Here is a 20,895-nt window from a genome sequence, read left to right on the forward strand (position 1 = left end):
GTAACTATTTTGGAAGATGTTCTTGTTTGTACCGTTACTGTATCAGAGCTTTTTTAGCTCTGCGATGTTTCTGAGGAAGCTGCCGTGTAACGTGGCGCTGAGAGGAAGCTCAGAACCAATTCTTTGCATCATGCCCCTTTGTTATCTTGAGGGTTCAACTCCTGCAGCTTTCAGCTTTATAGTGTTGGCTGGTTGTGTGTGTGTGCATAAATACCACTGTCTCATGCACAGACTGGCTGGGGCAGCCCAGCCCTGAGTTTGTTTTCATCCCAACTCAGAAAGGGATGATTTGGTACTGCTTTTATTTGTGTGGCACAGATCAGGCACAGGCCCTGATTAGACTGCTGTCAAAGGCCTGTTCTCCAGAAATCTGAGCCAACAGCTGCTGTCAATTTTTCCTATCTTAACTTTGGTACCAAGTTCATAGATATTCTGCAGGGGCCATTGATATTGCCTCTTTGAACACTTTCTTTGTTTCTTAGATGATGTGTCAGAGTAGCTAAGACTCCAGCTATTGGCATAGTGCTTTTATGAACAGGGTTTTGGGGGGTTTTTTGTTTTTTTTTAATTTCCCACAAGGAATTTAGAGTATTTTTTTCAGGGTATGCCCTAGATATTTGTTTCTCTCTTGTGAAAGATATTCCTAATAATTTGGTCACAGGGACTCTATCTGTTAGTGCCAACATGGTTTTTCATTGGCCCAGGGCAAATGCCTTGCCACTACTACTGTTGAAAGACTTTGATAGTTTGTCATTCAAGTTGCTGTCCAGTCTCTATCCATCTTTTCCAGAACATGATGACTTTTCAGAAGTTCCACTACAGTAGTTTTCCCTTGTGAACTCTATAACTAAGCAAGTTGCAAATGGTTCCTATATCTTTTGATAAGGGCAGCTGTTTTTCAAATTCTCACATAGATATTATCAAAGGATTTTTTAAAAATCTAGTTGACATCTCTTCTGCTCTGCTGGAAAGGTGGTGTCTCAAACTCCAGCTCTGCCTCACTTTTCTGCATAAGAAATACTATTCTTACTCGGGGAACCTGAAAGCTTTGTTCAGGTGCCACTAGCTTTTACGGTGCTGGTAGTGGGAATTACTGTCAAAGTTGAACTATACTTTGAGATGGAAACAAAGGGATTGATTTATTTAGCTTTGAGACATATTTCAGCTGCCCATTAAGATGGCATTTTTGGGTCTCCAGGAGTCGTCTTTTTCAAATAAGTAGTCATCAAATTCAAGAGAAGTTTGCTTCGTCAATGAAAAAAGAGAAAATTGCTTCATTGGCTGTGGTAAGCAGTAGTAGTGCTATGCAGATCTGTATGGGTAGGTAAAATACAGATTTCTGTACTGGGAACACAAATACATGTAGTTGTCATTTAACTATTTTTTAAAGCAAAAGTTGCAGAAAAGATCTAAATTTTGTGTAGTACTTCACAAGTCAATGTTCACAGTGGGGAAAAAAAGGTTTTCTTAATATAAGTTACTGGATATGGTACAGAACTGTGAACAGTTATTCTTTAACAAATTTCAGTTCTCTTAAATAACAACATACAAAATATTTAAATAGATTCCAGTATATATGATTATTAGGCTTTCTGTAAGGAAACAGTCAAAGTGGTTTTCTAAAGTGTCATTCTCCTACTGTACGTTAGTACCCGGAAGTGATCCACTCGATGCATGATGTTTATGGGCCATTTTAGTGATCAAAATGTCATGCAGCACATATTTATGTCAAGTAGCATGACCTTGTTCCTGTCTGCTCTCTGTTTTTGCTCTTGCACACTGTTTTGTCTTCTCTGTTTTGCTGGTGATGTTCAAGGCATGTCTCATTTGTGCAAATATGTATGAACTTTGTGTTAGTAAAGTCCTCTCCTATAGTAACAATGATTTTTTTTTCTTATAAAATGAAACACATCTTTCAAAAATATTTCTGGGACTTGCCTGAAGATTCTGCACTAATGCATAACTAAAATAGATACAAATTTTCTTAAGATAGAAAGACCTTTGTATCTCTATCTACAAGTCAGTGGCATATTCTGTTGTTTAGGCATTTTTATTGATGCACCTTGAAACCTATACATCTCAGAAGTAGTACTGAAATTTTCTTTCTGGTTGTTTGCCTTTGAGAACAGTGTAGAGAAGACTCTAATCATACCCCAAGAATCCGGAAGGCAGTGGCTCAAACCTGTGCTGGATGTCAAATATATGGATTGCTTCAGAAACTCACTACAGGATCTTCTCATCTTTGTGTAACAGAAACACTAATAATTTTTTACTGATTTACAATTGCCATACAATTACAATAACTGAAAAAATACTTAAATTTAGTGATTGTCACTGATAAATAAACAGGCTTAGTCTTTTTTTAAAAAAAATAGGCTATTAAATGTAGCTTAATTCTGGCCACTATATATTATGCTGCAAAACCCTTATTGATATTGAGAATTATCTTCAGTTCCTTTTCTTACAGTTACAGTTTTACTGAAGAATGAAATACAGTATTATTCTTTGGAAGGTTGTCATTGAAACAAAAGTCTGTTTAAAAAGCTATTATTTATTCAGCCCTCTGTTCAGCCCTGGTCAGGCTGCATTTGGAGCACTGTGTCCATTTCTGGGCTCCCCAGTACAAGACATGGAACTACTGGAGCGAGTCCAGCGGAGGGCTACGAAGACAATTCAGGGGCTGGAGCATCTCCCCTATGAGGAAAGGCTGAGAGAGCTGGGCCTGTTTAGCCTGGAGAAGAGAAGGCTGAGGGAGGATCTTATCAATACGTATAAATAACTTATGGGAGGGTGTAAAGGGGATGGTATCAGACTGTTCTCAGTGGTGCTCAGCAGCAGGATGAGAGGCAATGGACACAAACTGAAACACAGGAAGCTCCATCTGAACATGAGGAAAAACTTCTTTACTGTGAGGGTAACAGAGCACTGGAAGAGGTTGTCCAGAGAGGTTGTGGAGCCTCCTTCCTTGGAGATGTTCAGAAGCCATCTGGACACAATCTTTGGAAACATACTCTAGGTGACCCTACTTGAGCAGAGGGGGTTGGACTAGACTATCTCCAGAGGTCCCTTCCAATGTCAACAGTTCTGTGATATTATTAATTTAGTAACTTAACATTCATAGCGATGAACGCAGAGAGTTTCTGAGCCTTTTCTTTGAAAAATTTGAATTCTTGCTCCAAGCTGGTGGGTTCTTGGCTTCAACTACATCATCTTCCACTATTTCTCCTCACCCTTGTTCCATGTGCTCTCCTCTTAAAATCCTTTCCTTATTGTTTTCCTCTTTACTTTTATTTCTTTGTCATTCCGTTCAGCTTATATCCTACACAGAGTAAAGAAGAAAAAGTTTGAAACTAGCAGTTAGACTGTTGTAGTCCTGACATCCCATTTTCCATCCTCATGTTGTTCAGTCTTTTGTGTGTGTGATATTCCTCTTTCACTCTTTGTTTATCTTATGAAAGATTTCTGTGGCAGGAGTCATTTGGTATATGGTATAACGTAGTCCAGCTTTCCATTAATGACTGGTCCGTAAGTGCCACCGTAATAGCTGCGCCTGACAATAAAAGAATTCTAGCCATCAACCATTTATCAGGAAAACAATTTCCCCTTACGCTGCCCCTTACAGAAGAGGATATGATATACTTTGCAGTATTGATGATCTGATGAGTAAAAGCCAGTGCTTACAGAACAAAGTAGTCTAGAATTGGGGCTTAAGTAAATTTTTTTGGTTTTGCTTACGGTAAGCAAAAAATATATATACACATATAAAAGGCATGAGTGTGTAGATACACACACAGTTGTGTATGTATGATGGTTATTCTAGTTTCAATTTGTATTTCTCAGATACTCACCTGAAGACATAACTGCACGTTATGAAACAATCCTTGCAATGAAAATAAATTGCAAAGGAATAGACTGAAAAGCATTCTAGCTTTTATGGGGTTCTTACTTCTAGTAGTGCAGAGTGTGTAAGATGCATTCTTTTAAGATTTTTACAGCTGTCAAGAATCTGTATTGGTTTATGAGCACATGTGATTTTAATCTTAGTATGAGGCGTGGGAGGGAGAAATACGTAAACATTACTGTTTCACCCACTGTGGAGGAATGTGTTTCACCAGCTTGTGCTAATGGGGGAGCTAAAGCCCTTCTCCATTTGATTTCCTGCTGCTTAGCTTATCATTCTTTCCTAATGTAATTAAAGCTGTAGATAGTGACCTTTGAAAAGGTTTGGGGTTTGATTCTCTTTTTTCGGACTAAGATATGAAGGCTGCTTCATATTGCAAGTAAAGAGATGTTTCCACCAGTAGCATACATTTAGTTTCTGTGGTATTTGGTGGTCTTGGAATTGGCTCTGTTCCTGTCATAGCAAAACCTGAGATTTGTTTATGACTTATGTTATGCTTTTGTAATACCTAAAGCTTTTTCAGGATACATGGCAATGAAGTGACTGAAACTTTTTTTTCTGGAATAGTACCATTTGAAATTAACTCATGGCCAGTATTATGGTATTATTTCCAGTTATTTCAGTTTGACTTAGAAATTTTAAAATTTCTGTTCATGAAGAATGTGTTTTTCTAGAAATACTGAAATTTTAATGCCTTTGAGGTGACAATGGTAAGTCTAGAATACAGATTAGAGATAAGTCCAAGAGACAGATTTTTTTGCTTAAATTGTAGTTAATTTGAACACAGAAATTGGACTAGCTAAGGACAGTTAATATTTCCAGAGTATTTGTCCTGCTCTGAAGTGGCATGTGACCCTAGAATTATTTTCCTAGTTTACTGGCAAGAGACTGAAGCAAACAGCATAGGTATAAAAAAGGAAAAAAACGAATTTCTGAGCGAGTAGTCATAGGAAACAGAGATACCTGTTTTCATCAAGAGTGTCTGCAATAACGTAATTTTGTCTAATTAACTGATTTACATTTTTCTGTAGTTGTTGCTTTCACTGAATACTTTCAGTATTTTCCAAATACATTGTTCAAACTACTTTTCAGAATGACAATTCCAGCATACCTCCTTGGATTGTAGAAGCCAAAACCACTGCAGAGTTCTGAATTTGGAAGAACTCAGCATCCTTTAAAACATGCTGCAGTTTGGTATCATCAGTCACATCAGGATTAGAGGGTTTTATTTCACTCTTGCTATAAACTGATTGAAAACCATTCTGCAAGCAAAAGCAGTTTTCTCACCTTCTCACTGCTCCAGGTCTGCCGGTTGCCAGCTCCCCCCCTTATGCTGGAAAAAGCAAGTGAATGAATGTACACTGAGGTGGAGCAGGGTAGTAAATCGGTCATAACCCTGCAAACAGTCGCTAGTCCTGACCCAGCGCAGGGAGCAGATGTGTGGCCCAGGGGTGATGAGACCATTCTTTTGGTGGCAGCACAGTTTTCGTCCAACTGTGAGGCTGTACTCCGAGTGTTCTCACAGTCGTGCAAAAATTGGTATCGGTGTTCAGAGTTTAGTTTGGAAGGCTTTTTTGTGTGTGTGGTTTTTCAAAAAAATGAAGGTTTTTTTTCCTTTACACGTTCATTTTCAGTCTAGCAAAGCTGGCTGATCACAGCAGGAATTTGAGTTTGTTAGCAGCCGCAAGAGGATAAGTTTGGGAGTATGTGAAGTTGCAGTGAAAAGCAGCAAGGAAATACAGCCTCTTCTGTTCTACATATATACTGCAAGCCTGCTACCTGGAGAGATGATTACTTCAGCACTCAAGTTCATTTTAGAAAAGAAAATTTTCAAGGATTTTATGAGGATGTTTAAGGTTTCTTTTAGCAGACAGATCTGTGAGGCCAGAGAGCAACGTAATTCAGTTACTTGCCTTTGTCCATTTACTCCAGACTTCTTAACATTCCTTTATTGTTATGAAATTATTTGAAGTCTAGTAATACTTGATGAGGGTTGTTTTTACCAGAAGCTAGTATTTCTCATGAGATTGGCCCAGAGCTGTCCAGAACGAGCCTATTTATAAATTTTGCTACACTTTGGAGACATTTACACTGGCCGCATGTGACTTGAGCATGTCAAGTTCTCTGCTGTCTTTGAAAAAAACATTTGGCATTTCTTGCGTATCGTGCTGAATTAGATTAAATAAAGTAGTTCCTGTCAGATTGAAGACTTCCATCTTCTAGAGCAAGGTTTGTTTTCCCTCCTGTAAAAAGTGTATCTTTAAGTGGTGTTGCATGCTTTATCAAATCCTACTTTTCTTCTAGTTTTACTGACTCTCCCCAGTATCTATGGATTTATTCTTGCAACTAACTTTTTTTTTCTCCACATAGGATCATCTTTCTTTTATCCATTGAGGTTTTAGGTGAAATCTATAGTTGGTAAAAACCTAGTTGGTGAATGTAGCTGTCCCTATGCTCACAATGAGATCTTGTTTTTAAGTCCCTTCAGCGTCTTGAATATATATACATGGATTGTATTTATTTCTTTTTTAGTTCTGTTTTTGCTTCCTTGAGAAGCAGATTACTTGCTAGACTTGGCAGGCACATGTAAAATGATGAATTGGAACAGTTCGTTGTTATGAACTGCACAGATACTAACATTTGTATTGTTAATGTCAAACTTGTATGGTGTGAATTCAAAACTGTATGCCTGAATTTTGGGTCTTCCATCTTGCAGTGATCAACAAGTGAGATCACTGACAAGGTCTGACTTCAGAAAGTATTAGCCTTAAATCAGTCAGATTTATTTATTTTTGTTTTGTAATATAAAAGGATGCAACCAGTAGTCTAGGCAGTAATACCTTCTTAACAACATAAAAAAAATTCTTCTGTAGTAGTACATATCAGCCAGCCAGAAAACCACAGAAGTCTTTTCTATGTCGTTATTGTTATGAGAAGTTCATGCTCAGTCTTCTCGAAAACACCTTTGTTAAACTGCTTCAATTTGTACAGTTAAAAACTAAATCTTTTTTTTTTTTAAAAAGAAGGGCCCTAGCATGCCCGCCACCCCCAATACCTACAAGTTATGAAGGGTTCTGATCAAATACACTTAATTAATTTTTGGTGGCTTATTGCTGAAAATAGTGACACCTGTTTCCCTTCCATATCATTTAAAATGGGAGATCAAAGATAGCTTTTGAAAGGTGAAGTAAATTATATGAGGATACCTCAAATATTGTTCTAAAGTAACTATTTTAATATTGATTCTCAAATTTGTCCAATATTTGTAGTGATATATTTGTTAATTTATGTATATACAATAGTAAAGCAAGTCTTTTAAGTTGATACTTTTTGTATGTAGGTTTCCACAATCCAAGAACTTCTTACTGGTTATGAAGCCTCTTTGAAAACTTGTGATCTTTTTAGTCCATGTGGTAAGTTTCTATAGACTTATGTTAATTTACACTGTGATTGCTAATACTGTTTATATAGCAGTTACCAGTAATTGTTGGAGTGGTGCTATTTTTTGCAAGAAAATAGTCATTACAACTTTCAGTAAATGAATACATTATAGCAAATATTTGCTAAATTTTCCTCTTTTTTTTTGCATATATTTTTAAAATGAAGTCTTCAGCCTTACAGGTTACCATAATTTTGTGTGTTTTGTTGCAGAAAATGGAGAAAAAGAGCCCCCAACGACACTACTTTGGGTTCGGTATTTCCTGGCACAGCACTTTGACAAACTTGGCCAGTGTTCTTTGGCCTTGGATTACATTAATGCTGCAATTGCAAGCACTCCAACATTAATAGAACTGTTCTATTTAAAAGCAAAAATTTACAAGGTAAAAAGCTAATTTAAACATTCGGAGTAAATAACTTTTTTTTTTTTAAAAAAGGCCCCTATTAAATTAGTGTGAATGTGTGGATAGTGTTTCAGTTTTTGATGATTTTGGCGTGGGTTTCTTTTAGTGCACTCTTCTGTCAGTAAGAAAATGAAAACCCTTTTGTTTTGTTAGATTTTGCAGAGCAAGTCACAACTTGTAGCAAATTGTTATTTTGAAAAAATCCCTGGGGGGTGGGAAGGAGAGAAAAGTAATAATACAGCATTTTTGATATTTTTTAGGGGAGAAATACGAGTAACTGTAGATTTCAGTAGTTAGTCAAAATCAGGTTTATACTGAAAGTTAACTATTCACTTTCTCTCAAATAGCATGTAGGTAATCTCAAGGAAGCTGCCAAATGGATGGATGAAGCACAGTCTTTGGATACTGCAGACAGATTTATCAATTCTAAATGTGCAAAATACATGCTGCGGGCAAATATGGTGAAAGATGCAGAAGAGATGTGTTCTAAATTCACTAGGGTAAGGTAGATTGCTTTAATGAAGAAGAAGTTTTTGTTTGTCTCTGACACTGTATTTTTTACTCTGCTAAATTTATCTATTTAAAAAGTGTCCATTGCTAAGATATACTTGTCATAACTTACATTTAGTAGTGAATAACTGTAGGTAGAGACCCTGTAAATACTGATCAAATGGTTGTTCAAAAATACTTTTCCAGAAATATTTTTGTGGTACCATAATAAGTACCTTTCTGGAAATGTATCTGATGCATATTCTGTTTGCAAAACCTGCTGTTTTCCAGTAATATAATCTGAGCTAACTGTACAGGAATGTGCAAGCTACAATATATATTATGATTTAACTTCAACATACATGTAATTTGGACTTGAACATTTCATTCTTTAGTGCTACAGAATAAAATTTTGTAAAGAAAATCCTGTTCTTAGAAGGCAGGGTAAGCACTTTAAATTCTATAATCTTTTTGACTTTGAACAAAATTTAGATAGGCCACATTTTCATAATATTTATGTTACTAAATATGAAGACAGCTAGTTGGTGGGGTTTTCTGGTGCGCATGCATAAATTAGACTCCTTAATTCTTCTTGATTTCAAGTGAGAAAACATTTGAAAGTGAATCTGAGTCTTCTAGTTATTCCTAGGAACCCTTAAAAATTTGACTACTAGAACTTGACACGTATTCTTGGCTGAATTGCCAGAGCAAGAAATGGAGAACCCTACCATAGGTGCCTGCAGTAAGATGGGACAAATCTCATCCTAAACAATTTATATGAAAAATTAAATGTTGTGAGTTGAACTGTTTTTTCCCTCCAGTGTTTTGAGAATTTGGTGGCTAGCGTTCTTGATAATATATTTAGTTTGCTTCCAGTTTATTTGTTTTTGATCTAGAACACTAGAATTGTAAAGAATAAATCATAGAGTTCTTCCCTCCCCCCCCCCCATAAAATATCAAGTTGAAATCTAACTTTATTTATTTAGACTAGCAAACTAGTTCTAAACAAATTTAGAAAGTGTTCAGACTATAGGACAAAGCAGTAAGTGTATTTGTGGATTTTTAGATTAGTGGGTGCAATTTCTCTGACAAAGGAAAAACAATAGAAAAGTTAGCTAAACATGAAGCCTTTCAAAAATAGTGTTATTTTCTGCCTCCAAATTATAAAAGTAGGGCTGCATATATAGGCATGAGTTAGTTTAAATAGAGAAAAAGAGAGAGGGGAGAGAGACTCTTACCCTCTTAAGATATTTATCAAATGACTTAAATCTATTCCTTTGTGTTTTGGGAAGCATAGAGTATCACAGGTATTACTCGCAGTAGTTGGGAGATTACAGCCATTTTATATTATATTCCAAGTAGTTGAAGTATTGTTTCCTTCTAACAGCCTGAAACTAGTAGCCATATCTAAAAGGAGAAGCTGGTAAATTATAATGACAAAAAGTGATAATGACGCTTATTTCAGGAAGGGACATCTGCTATGGAAAACCTAAATGAGATGCAGTGTATGTGGTTCCAAACTGAATGTGCTGCAGCTTATCAAAGGCTAGGGAAGTATGGTGATGCCTTGAAAAAATGTCACGAAGTAGAAAGGGTAAGTAGGTACTCTTCCCCAATATTTCTCATACATTAATGAAAATATTTGCTGATGTAATCAGCATGATTTTCTTTGCATATAAAATTTCTAGGATAATGATTTTTAAAACGGGTTAGTAATCAAAGTTTTAATCTTACATACAACAGATCTCACTCCTGGCTGTTACTTGCAAAATTATTATTTGAAGTAAAAAAAATTGAACATAAAATGTCACGTCTCCTATCTTAAAACTGTTTGTACATTAACTTTATGCTGTCTTCTGCTAATTGTTTTTTTATCAGAACAATCACATTTCATTTTGTTCTTAAGGAGTCTTTTAATAATCTCGGGGGTTTTTTTGCAAACAAAAGGAAATTTTCCTGGGTGAATTTTTTTTCCCTACTGACAGGCTCTCTTGGACAATCAATATTATCAAAATATTCCTATGCTTGTTCAATATTGCCTGTAAATAATTATCAATTGTTACTTATTATCTATTTTTAATCAAATGGAGATGAAGGAAGCCAGGGTAATGTCTAAGACTTTTTTTGTTTTTTTTTCCTTGAAGCATTTTTTCGAGATAACAGATGATCAATTTGACTTCCACACATACTGTATGAGAAAGATGACTCTTCGTGCCTATGTAGACCTTTTGAGATTAGAAGATGTGCTCAGGAAACATACCTTCTATTTCAAGGCTGCTCGATCAGCAATTGAAATCTACTTGAAGCTACATGATAATCCTCTTACCAATGAAAGCAAAGAACAAGAAGTGAATTCAGGTATCTAGACCATAATGGAGGCTCATATGTGCATGACAGAAATAAAAACTTACTAAGCTAAGTAAGTTATGTGCTGTAGAATCAGTATCAGTTGTACACAAGTTTTTCCATTTTTCTGTCTTTTATGATTTGATTAGTAACTGAAAAGAGATCGTGGATAACATGTTATGGCTGTCTTTCTCTTTGCTGTTCTCCTTTCACCATCTTGTAAACTAGTACAGGAATGAACCTAGCTATTGTTGGAATACTTAGGAAAGAGTGGCATTTCAGAATCTGAAGAGGAAAAGTCAAATCGAATTCAGCCATTTATCAAAGGTTTCTTTAACCAAAAGATAGTTAAATGTCATAAAAATTAGTTACAAAACATAGATTGCTTTCCCACAAAATATTATGAGTTGTTGTAAGAATTGAGTTTTGATCAAATGTATTTATTTCACCTATAATCTAGTAATATGAGTGAGCACTGCACTGCATTTCATTATTTTTTCACTTAACTTTGGGACTTAAAACTACATTAGTAAGTAGTGTATTAGTCAGTGTGTATTAGCAAAATTAATACATCTGAGATCTGAAACTAGTATTAAATGGAAAACAGGTTTTCTTAGAAAATCCATTAGGTATGGTATAGAAGTCTGAGGAGTTGTTGACAAATGTTTTACTAGTTTTTTTTTCTTTTTTTAAGCTAAATAATTGCTTCTCCTTTCATGGCACCAGTGACACTAGCTAATATATTTAATGTTATACAATCACTGCAACACTCAGAAAATATTGATAAAAGGGACAAAATTAATGTATGGCTTTTTGTAAGGGGAAGGAGATTTGGCATGCAAAAAAAGGTAAACTAAACCAAAAATGCCACTAAATGTTACCAGGACAATCTTATCTTTCCTTCAGAGATAAATAATAAATTTTACTCTATCTGTCATATATGCATGTATGTATATAAAAAGATGCATATACACAGCACAATACAATTTGCATCTTTTTATCCAATTTTAATTTATATTTTTATATATAATATAAGATAGGTGTATGACAGGATCTTAATAGAGGTTTGTCCTAGGTGAGGAAGACCCTTGGAATAATATAGTTTATTCAGGTGTTCTGAATTGGGATTGGTAGGCTTATCCGCAGGGGAACACAGCAGTGTGTCAATGGGGTAAAAAGGACTTAAGGGTCTGCTTCTCCTCGCTTCCCCATCTCAGGATGCTGGATGGCCCCAGCATGGGCCTGGTGCAAGCAGTGATGCCATCATAGCCATGAAAAGATGCATTAGCCCCCTTGTAACCCATTCTTCTGTTCCATGCTCACATCATTGGCACAGCTTATGTTCCCAATCAAGCACTAAAGGCGACTGGCAGAAACCGTGGCCTTACTCCAGCAAAACAGGTTAGGTCAATGTGACAGCAGGGAAGAAAGAAAGAGGGCTGAATGGGAAAAGCTGAAAGTTCCCCACTTTTATATGGGCCTGTGGGAAACCATGTTTCATCTATTCTGCTTTTCACACAACTGCTTTTTAAACTTTTTTGGTTTATCTACATGTTAGGCCAGTCTACAAATCTGAACACAGCAAGCAGCCTAACCTCTCTTATAATGGCCCTGTTAATACATAATAGAATATCTTATCCCTCCTACCCCTGCCCCAAATAACATCACAGTTTTTGATTGTGTCCAGTTAGGTATGCCCTAGAATTTGCAGAAAATCAAGACTATTCTGCACTGTATATTTGGCTGTATATTGATCATGTAGGCACACTCATGAAAGATAATGGACTTGCTTTAATATGGAGTGTAAATCAGTCATGCTCTTTCCAGTTATTGTTAGAATGAAGAGCTCGATATTACCTTTGAGAAAACCACTGTCTATTTTTCTAAGGTAAAACTTGTCATACAGATGTAACAACTTTATGTAGTTAACTTTTCAAATAGTTGAGGCTTATATAACAACTATATAAGAGAAGATATGCAAGAACAAGTGTTGTGCTGTAAATAGTAATCCAGTAGTAATATTGGATTATGCAGTGATGTACTCTGGCAAGTGTAAAAAATGAAAGGAAATTGCTGTAGAAGTACATAATTTTCATGCAGGGAGAAGGAGCATAATGGTATCTGCATGTTGTTTGAGAGAAACAAGATTTTTTTTTTTATGGAATACTGATTCTCTGGTAATATAGATTATCTATTACCTTAATCTGTAGAAAATCTCTCAGCCAAAGAACTGAAGAAAATGCTTAGCAAGCAAAGAAGAGCACAGAAGAAAGCAAAACTTGAAGAGGAAAGAAAACACGCAGAAAGAGAGCGACAACAAAAGAATCAAAAGAAAAAGCGAGATGAAGAGGAGGAGGAAACTAGTGGACCCAGGGAAGAGCTAGTTCCTGAGAAACTGGAAAGGGTTAGCATGGTGTTACTCCTTATGTTGAGTTCATGTCTTTACCATAAGATTACCTTAATGTGGGATTACTGTCAGGTTTTCCTAAAAGAATCCAGCAGTCTTAAAATCATTTTTGCATGCAAAAATAAGATTTTGTAGTCTATCTTTACTTATACTGAAAAGTACAATTTTTTCTGTAATACATTAAAGTTCTATATTAATAATGATATTGTTACTTTAAATTCTGGGTATTCCAATCTTATTCATTAAGATAGAAACTGAATGAAAAGATAGTTCCTGCCCAAAGGGCTCTGTTGCTTTTCATATAGTAAATAGAGAAAAAATAACAGATATGATTGCAGTACACAGAATCTGAAGACTTGAGCCAGCATTTTTCTGAGCACAAAGAACTATTTTCTTTATCAGAATAATTTCTGAACATCAAGCTTGTTGTGCCAGGTCATCATATTTAATTGTTTCCTAAATGCTAAGTTATAACATAGCTAAGCAAATTACATAAACAGTGCCACAGTTAGCAATGATACTGCCTTTTTCAATATGAAATCTTGAATAAACACTTTTAAATCTGGCTGTTCAAATAAAATTTTGGGGGCTTTTAATTCAGAAAGCTATCAGAAGTTCACATTTAGCCTCTATGATTTAAATGTTCTTGATATCAGAAACTGTCATCAGTCTGTTTTTTGTCTGAAATTTATTTTAGGTTTAACTTTAATTATGTGTGTTTTTATTAAAACAGGTAGAAAATCCATTAGAGGAAGCAATTAAGTTCCTTATACCACTTAAGAATCTTATTGGAGATAACATAGACACACATTTATTAGCATTTGAAATATACTTTAGAAAAGGTAAAGTATTGCATAGTTTTATTTTTGCTCTACAGACTTTTATTCCTTCAGGGCAGACTATTTTATCCAACTGTAGTCTAAAATTGATGTTTGGAATGGATACCTTCTTTGATGACTGAAGCAGGGACTTTCATCTTATCAAGAATTCATAAAGGAGATATTTCGGAAAGATCACAATGACAGATCATTTTGTTAAGCCACCAATAGTTTACTTTAAAAACTAAGAGCAAAGTTGGTAGTATACACTAATAAACGCTGTAGAAAACAATATTTACTTGTAGTGTGAATTTAAGCATCTAGGGAAAACAAAAATGAGATAACATTACTTATGCAGTGTTGCCAGAGTTCGAGCAATAGATATTTCTGTATTCTTCAGTAATTTGGATTGGAGAAGTGTGTCTTCTTTCCAGTTCTGTGTAGGCTTTGATGTTTCTAATGTTTGTGCTAGATTTACTAAATAAAATAGTAGCTCATACAAAGAGATGTAAAAAGTTATATATTCTTAGTCTCGACATGTTTTTGTTTTTTCTCTTCCCACAGGAAAGTTTCTGTTAATGTTACAGTCTGTCAAAAGAGCTTTTGCTATCAACAGTAATAACCCATGGCTACATGAATGCTTGATTAAATTCTCTAAAGCTGGTATGTACGTAGGGAATACATATGTATATATAAGGATATGGAAAGTGAAATGGATGTAACTAGATGTTATGTAACATAAAAACACTCCTCAAAAACAAACTTACAGCAAGACAGATAAAAATATATGGTTTATATTTTTGGGTATTACCTAGGAAAATAGGGGTTGTCCTATATAGTGTCCCATGAGTGTATTAAACTCCTTCCTCCATTAGTCCACCACGTGGTCCCAATACTTCATAGTATTCATACTTCATACTTTCACAGAAGAATAGGTGTTCCAAAGATCCTTTGAATTCTTACAAGTTTTAAGAAAGGCTGATATGCGAGAAAGATTCTGACTGAAGCAAAGCACGTATTGTGAACTTGTGTTAGGCAGTAGAAAATCTACATGGCAGAAAGCTGTTATGAATGCTTTATCTACAGATGCATCTGTATGCATTTCTAGAGCACTTAATATCAGTTAAACAAATGAAATTACATAAATACTTGTTCTGCATTTTAAATGCAATTAGACTTTTGAAAGTTTGTTAGTAATAGTTGTGGACATGGAAAAAAATTAAAATATATGAAATAAAATAATAAAATACATGAAATTAAAAAAATAACAAAATACATGAAACTGAACAAGCACACTAGAGATTTTAATTGCTAAAGTGTATTACCCTGTTTGCTCTGAAGAAGGACTACCAAATCTAGTGTTTTATTTTGTCACATGAATCAGTTTAGACTTAAAGCCTTGAAGATTTCTTAGGAAAATAACAAATTGGTACATGAGACAGTGTTAAAGTAAGCTGACTGTATATTTCTTGCTGGCTTCATTCCGAATTAGGTGATTTAAATAAAATCACTCTGATTAGCAACATATGTTTTTCTGCCATGTGTATATGTACATATACAAAATGAATATTATTCAAAAACAGAATCAAACATCAATTTGATGTTTTCCAAATAGCAAAGCTTGTGCTGACTTTAACATTCTTTTGAACTATCACTTTTCTTTCTGCGTACAAGCTCATAAAAAAAGTGGTAATTCTTTAGCAGTGACGTTTATCGTTTCACATTGTTTTCTGATGTCATTTAAATGGCTGCTTTGTTTCTCTCCCTTTTACCTTCCCCCTTCTAGTATCTGATCATAGTAACCTCCCTGAAATTGTGAGCAAGGTCCTAACTCAAGAAATGCAGAAAATCTTTGTTAATAAAAATTTGGAAAATTTTAATGAAGAGTTTCTGAAACACAATGCTACCTCCATTCAGCACCAACTGTCAGGTTTGTTTAATATTTTAATGCTGTTGAAAATGAGATGATTTAAGTTATTCAAATGTGTATCTTTCTCTGTACTCAACAAATCATACATAAACTGGAACGAGCTAGAAACTCAGTGGATGGTTATTTTGTATATTTTTCCTGCCTATTTTTACCGAGTTAAAAAAAATATTCTTTTTTTATTAGCTGCATAAGGAACCTGCCTCTCACTTACAAAAAAGCATGATTAAACGACCACAAATAATCACGTATGGAAGCACTGTCATCCCTCCTGTTAAAGCTTCCAGTGTTGAAATAATTAGAAAATATAAATTGTGAATGTTTAGCCCTGCTGATAGAAAAGATTTTTGTTATAACAAGCAGTGCTTTTCCCTGATCAGCTGGGATGTTTCTGTTCCTACCCATACCTTTGTCATGTAGCAACAGCATGAATAAAAATGTAATGGCAGACTTGTTACTTTACCTTTGCTTTTCTGCTTTATAGGCAACAATGAAAAATTGAAATATCACATATTTGTACTTCTTGTTTAAAAGAGCTATGAACAGCTATTAGAGTTAATTGGAAGGAAATTAGAATTGAAATTTGTTGCTTCTACTGAGTCCAGAAAGTTTTGGAATGAAAAGTAATGTCACCTGAGAACGTAGTAGAGGAGAAAACTAAATACCACTCCAGCAGCTGGGAAGCAAGAAAAAGCTTAGATTTATCAGGCATTTAGAGTACCTGAAGCAGTACTAATTTCACTGAGGTTTGTGAAAGTTATCTGGGCTCCATCTAGAATCACTGGGAAAAGTTATCTCCCAAGGATTGTTCATCTTGCTCAGAAAAGGCTTAGGTATCCTACCCCAAACAGATAGAGCCCATTAAGAAGGTGGAGTCCTGTTCCAGGAGAGTACTCGGAGAAAAATCCTTGCACCCCTTTCCTCTGAAATTGAGGACTGGGAAAGTCAGATAGAGATACCTCAGCTGATAGTTGCTCCTTAATTCTTACAGGTGCGTTCTTCTACTTTGTTTCTTTATTATCTGCTCAGGCATAATAAAGTTGGCTGGATGTTTTCCAGGTTCTCCCTTCCTGTCCTGTATTACTATGGAAAACAGCACAGTCAGTTTGTCATAGCGATCGTACAGGTTAAGACTGTTTAATACTTATGGATTTGGCCTCACACTGGCTATATCTTTAACATCTTAGAGAAGAACCCAAGCTAGCCATGGACAGTTGTGCCATCCATGTTAGACTGACGTCAGGGACCCCTTTGAAGAGGGCAAGTCTGTTCACATTCAGTAGAGATGAGGGACATAAATGCATGACAGCCCCTTGCTACCTTTAAGGTCCATTGGTCACCGAGATCCAACTGTGTATTAATTTACAGACAGTGGGAACAAATGAAGACTAGAGCTTTAGTGCAAAATCAGGAGGGGGCTAACCATAGACATAGCCTTTATAGCATTAGGAGGTCATCTGTGTGTCAGTCTTCTGTTTATGCTGAAACGAGTTTGAAATGATTGACTCATCTACTGTGCAATATATAGGTATCTTTTTAAACTGTCATCTTTAATCTCATCTAAAGGTCTGAAAGACCTATATCTTAGGTCTGAGAGTCCAAGTGAGCATTTCTTAGCTTAGAATAGTTACTAGTAAAAATAAAAACAGAATTCTAAGCCTTTTTTCCAACTTCTATAGTATGACCTCCATAACTTTAAACAAACATAACTAAGTTGAATTTAGTATGTGTCTTGACAGTGATAACCCAACCCCAAATATATTTACTCTTGCAATTTCTGTTCTGAAATCTTTCAGATGCAAAAAGCTGTAAGAATTAAGAAAGTTGTATTAATTAGGAAAAATAAATTGTAATAATTGGGGAAGTAAGTTGAGCAAGAATGAGACAATACACTCGGAGAATGTGGGTTTTCATAACTTCAGGTGAAATGATTTCTGAAGACTTTTGCTCTTTATAGTAGATAATGTAGTGCAGTGTGTCTGGATTTTGTTTTGGGGGAAAAGGATAGTCAATGGCATGCCTGCATTTTTAAGGTAGGATTTTAAATTAAATTAGTTATGGTATAAGGAACAACGCGGTATTTTGCAAAGATGGTTGGGACAGTTCTGTTAAACTGTTCGTGGTCCAAGAAGCTGTATAGTCACAATAACAGTTTTACTTCTCAGCAATGCTGTCTAGTCCAGGCAAAGCACCAAACTTGTTATTGTTTTCCCTGTACCTCAGCTAGTTCTTTCAGCCCCGGATTAGTATCTCTGCTTGACCTTACCTTCTGCCACACAGATGTACTGGTCTGACGTTCTTCTGGAATGCGTTCCAAAATTGTTCAATAACTTATTTGTTCTGTCAGTTCACATAACTCCAGTACTTTTCAAAAGAATTCAGGGTATCCCTGAGAAAACGTCTTTTAATCACTTCCTGATTTGTAGGATGAATTTCATTTTACCTGCTGATTTGAAGAACTTAGTCATCAACATACACTTTACATTTATTTCCTGACTGTGTTTTGACATGTCCTCAGTAAAGTGAGCCTTTTCATTTTTGCAGAAACAGACCTGCTGTGTTATTCTACCCTTATGCTCCTAATGAACTACAATTTAGCATCTGGTTTCATTAATTTTAAACGATAAATAAGGGAGGAAAAGATGATGTATTAAAGAAGTCCTAATTCACATTGATTTATAATTTTTCAGATTCCATGTGTGTAAATGCAGTATTGCATTTAGCAGTGCTAATATCTCAGTACTGTTTTCTTTCTTGCAATAGGTGCAAAGATGATGTATTTCCTGGACAAATCAAGACAAGAAAAAGCAATTGCCATTGCTACAAGATTGGATAAAAATATGAGAGACAAAAATGTGAAGGTAAAAGATACAGTTTTATTTAGAGCCAGAAGTATATATGATTTAAATAACACATACTTAAGTACACATCCTTTGTGTTTAGTGATAAATTAATATTATTTGAAAGAACAACTTTAGTAAATTTTGTTTTTCTCTAAGTGACTATAAGTAATGTAAATACCAACAGAGCACCTGAATTTGCTCATGCCAGTATTGTTTAACTGTGATAATAAAGCAATTGTAATTGCATTTATTAACTGTTACTTTTGTTTCTTTAGACATTAACAAAGGTTTCTGAGGCACTGCTTGATGGCAGTTTTGGAAGCTGCCACACTCAATGTGAAGAATATCAAGCAGCATGTCATAAACTGTTTCCTTTTACATCTGCCTTTATGCCTGCCACAAACGAGGATGATAGCAGCATTGCATCTGTGAACCACGCAGCCATTAACCATGATGTGCTGTCTAATGAAATTTGAAGTAGTGTGTGCAAGCCTCTGTGCGTGTGTCTATACATACTCGCACACATATATACAAAACTCTGACTCTCATCACATACAGACTGGCTGGGTACAGATCGGGGTTACTTTTCCAGGTTGTATTAAAATATCTTTAACAGGTATAAAATGAAATATTTGGATAGTTAAATGAAATGGAGTATGCTATTAGTTTGTTTTTTCTTCTCCCAACAAAAACTGCCAATATTTATGTAAACATTATCCTTAATCAGCATTTTTCATGTTTATACTTGTACAGTTTTAAGTCTTTTAATATTGCATCAGCCCTCCACCACAAAAAAGTCTATGGATGTTAAAGACTGCTTTCACCTAAGTGTTGCTACATATACATATAAATATGATCATATCTCGTTAAAATTATCATCTGAGCGTTTTTAGCAGATTAAGACTGATGAAGTGCTGCTTGAATTACCCTCTTCATCTTTTACTGTTCTTTGGGTTTTTTTCTGTTTTTTATTATTTTTCTTTGGTCGGTTTGGTTTCTTTTGAAGCACAGTGACAATGAAAGCATTGGCAGTTTGCATGTTTTTGTCAGTTGTGTGTCTTACATGGAACCAGTGTTGATGGATATGAAGATTAGGTTTGTGTATAAACAAAGTTTTTTGAAAACTGTATTCTCTCTACCTTGTGTTCCATAGTTATTGTTTCCTTAAGTTTAAGGGCAGTTTAACTTTTTAAATTTGAGTATTCTCAAGCATTTCCCTGAAAATACAATGAATTTGATACTGTTGTCTGCCCTTGTTTCATCTTCTGCTTTGCTCGTCTTCCTTTTGATTTCTCCCCATCTGTTCATGTAGTTTGAAAAAGCTACTCCAGTTTTGGGCAGGTGCATAAGGTACAGTAATGGGGAATATGGTTCCTCTCTACATCGTAAAAATTCACTGGTAAGTTTACTGTATTACCTCCATTAAAAGTCTTAGCTGTGGACTTACGGCCAAGAAACTAGTACTTCTCTTGCCTAAATACTATTGCTTTAGGTGCTGCAAAGCAAATAGTATGCGAGGAGTGTGTTTTATGTTTAAAAACTATTTAAGGGAGCACAAAGAGGCTGACCACAAATCACAAGGAACCTTTTCTTACTCTGTATTCTGGTGCATTAACTATTAAATGTACAACACATCAAAATGGAAGTCTAAATCTAATATAGCTATTTAAAGCATAATATTGCTGGACAAAATGGCTACATATGACAGCTTTACATCCTATAAGAACTGCTATCAAAACATAACTATACTGTGGCTTGTACAGAAAATCAGTTTTCTGGAAACTGTAATGGAATCATTCGATCAGTTTGTTTTTATTTCACTGCAATGTAAATAATTTCAGTAATATTAACTAGCCCCTCTAAGGCAAATATAAATTCATGAAGAGGGGATTTTATTAAGACAAATAAACTGTTCTAGTTAAAATTGTCTCCTTTGTGTGTCATCTGTTTAGATTCAAAATTGTTGAATGGAAAACTCACTGTAAAATATTGCCAACATATGTTATGCTGTAATAAATTATTTTGTACACACTTGCCTTTGGTTTGGAATTCTTGCATATCCTATGGACCTCAAACTTCAGCCTGTTTCATGTTCAGTAGTTTATCCAAAAAAAAAGTCATCTTGTCTCACTTGTACATTCACTGAACGTTTAACATGAACTCCGTAAGTGACTAAAATATGTATTTAGCACATTGATATGTGTGTAGGCAACATACTACCCTGAGAAATAAGGTCCTACATGCACCATGCCAGTTGCTTTAGAACAGCTTGTTCAAAGATATCTCAAGCAGCGAAAGGTAGTTGACCGTAATCTGATTGTT

At 35.2% G+C, this 20,895-nt stretch overlaps 1 protein-coding gene across 4 annotated transcripts in view; it reads left to right on the forward strand.

Annotated features, from left to right (window-relative positions):
• The window catches only part of NAA16 (N-alpha-acetyltransferase 16, NatA auxiliary subunit), a 76,419-nt gene extending 55,815 nt beyond the window's left edge, over positions 1-20,604 (forward strand). For all 4 annotated transcript variants that reach the window (XM_026099186.2, XM_026099188.2, XM_026099187.2 and 1 more), the window contains 11 exons: positions 7,242-7,314; positions 7,553-7,722; positions 8,091-8,243; positions 9,698-9,826; positions 10,377-10,590; positions 12,789-12,982; positions 13,719-13,827; positions 14,368-14,466; positions 15,590-15,733; positions 18,494-18,591; positions 18,849-20,604. In XM_026099186.2, coding sequence (XP_025954971.2) covers positions 7,242-7,314; positions 7,553-7,722; positions 8,091-8,243; positions 9,698-9,826; positions 10,377-10,590; positions 12,789-12,982; positions 13,719-13,827; positions 14,368-14,466; positions 15,590-15,733; positions 18,494-18,591; positions 18,849-19,049 — 1,584 coding nt within the window. In that variant the 3' untranslated portion in view covers positions 19,050-20,604. The remainder of the gene's footprint in view (positions 1-7,241; positions 7,315-7,552; positions 7,723-8,090; positions 8,244-9,697; positions 9,827-10,376; positions 10,591-12,788; positions 12,983-13,718; positions 13,828-14,367; positions 14,467-15,589; positions 15,734-18,493; positions 18,592-18,848) is intronic.
• Positions 20,605-20,895: the final 291 nt, after the last annotated feature.

Source organism: Dromaius novaehollandiae, chromosome 1 (assembly GCF_036370855.1).
Source record: "Dromaius novaehollandiae isolate bDroNov1 chromosome 1, bDroNov1.hap1, whole genome shotgun sequence".
Lineage (NCBI taxonomy): Eukaryota > Metazoa > Chordata > Aves > Casuariiformes > Dromaiidae > Dromaius > Dromaius novaehollandiae.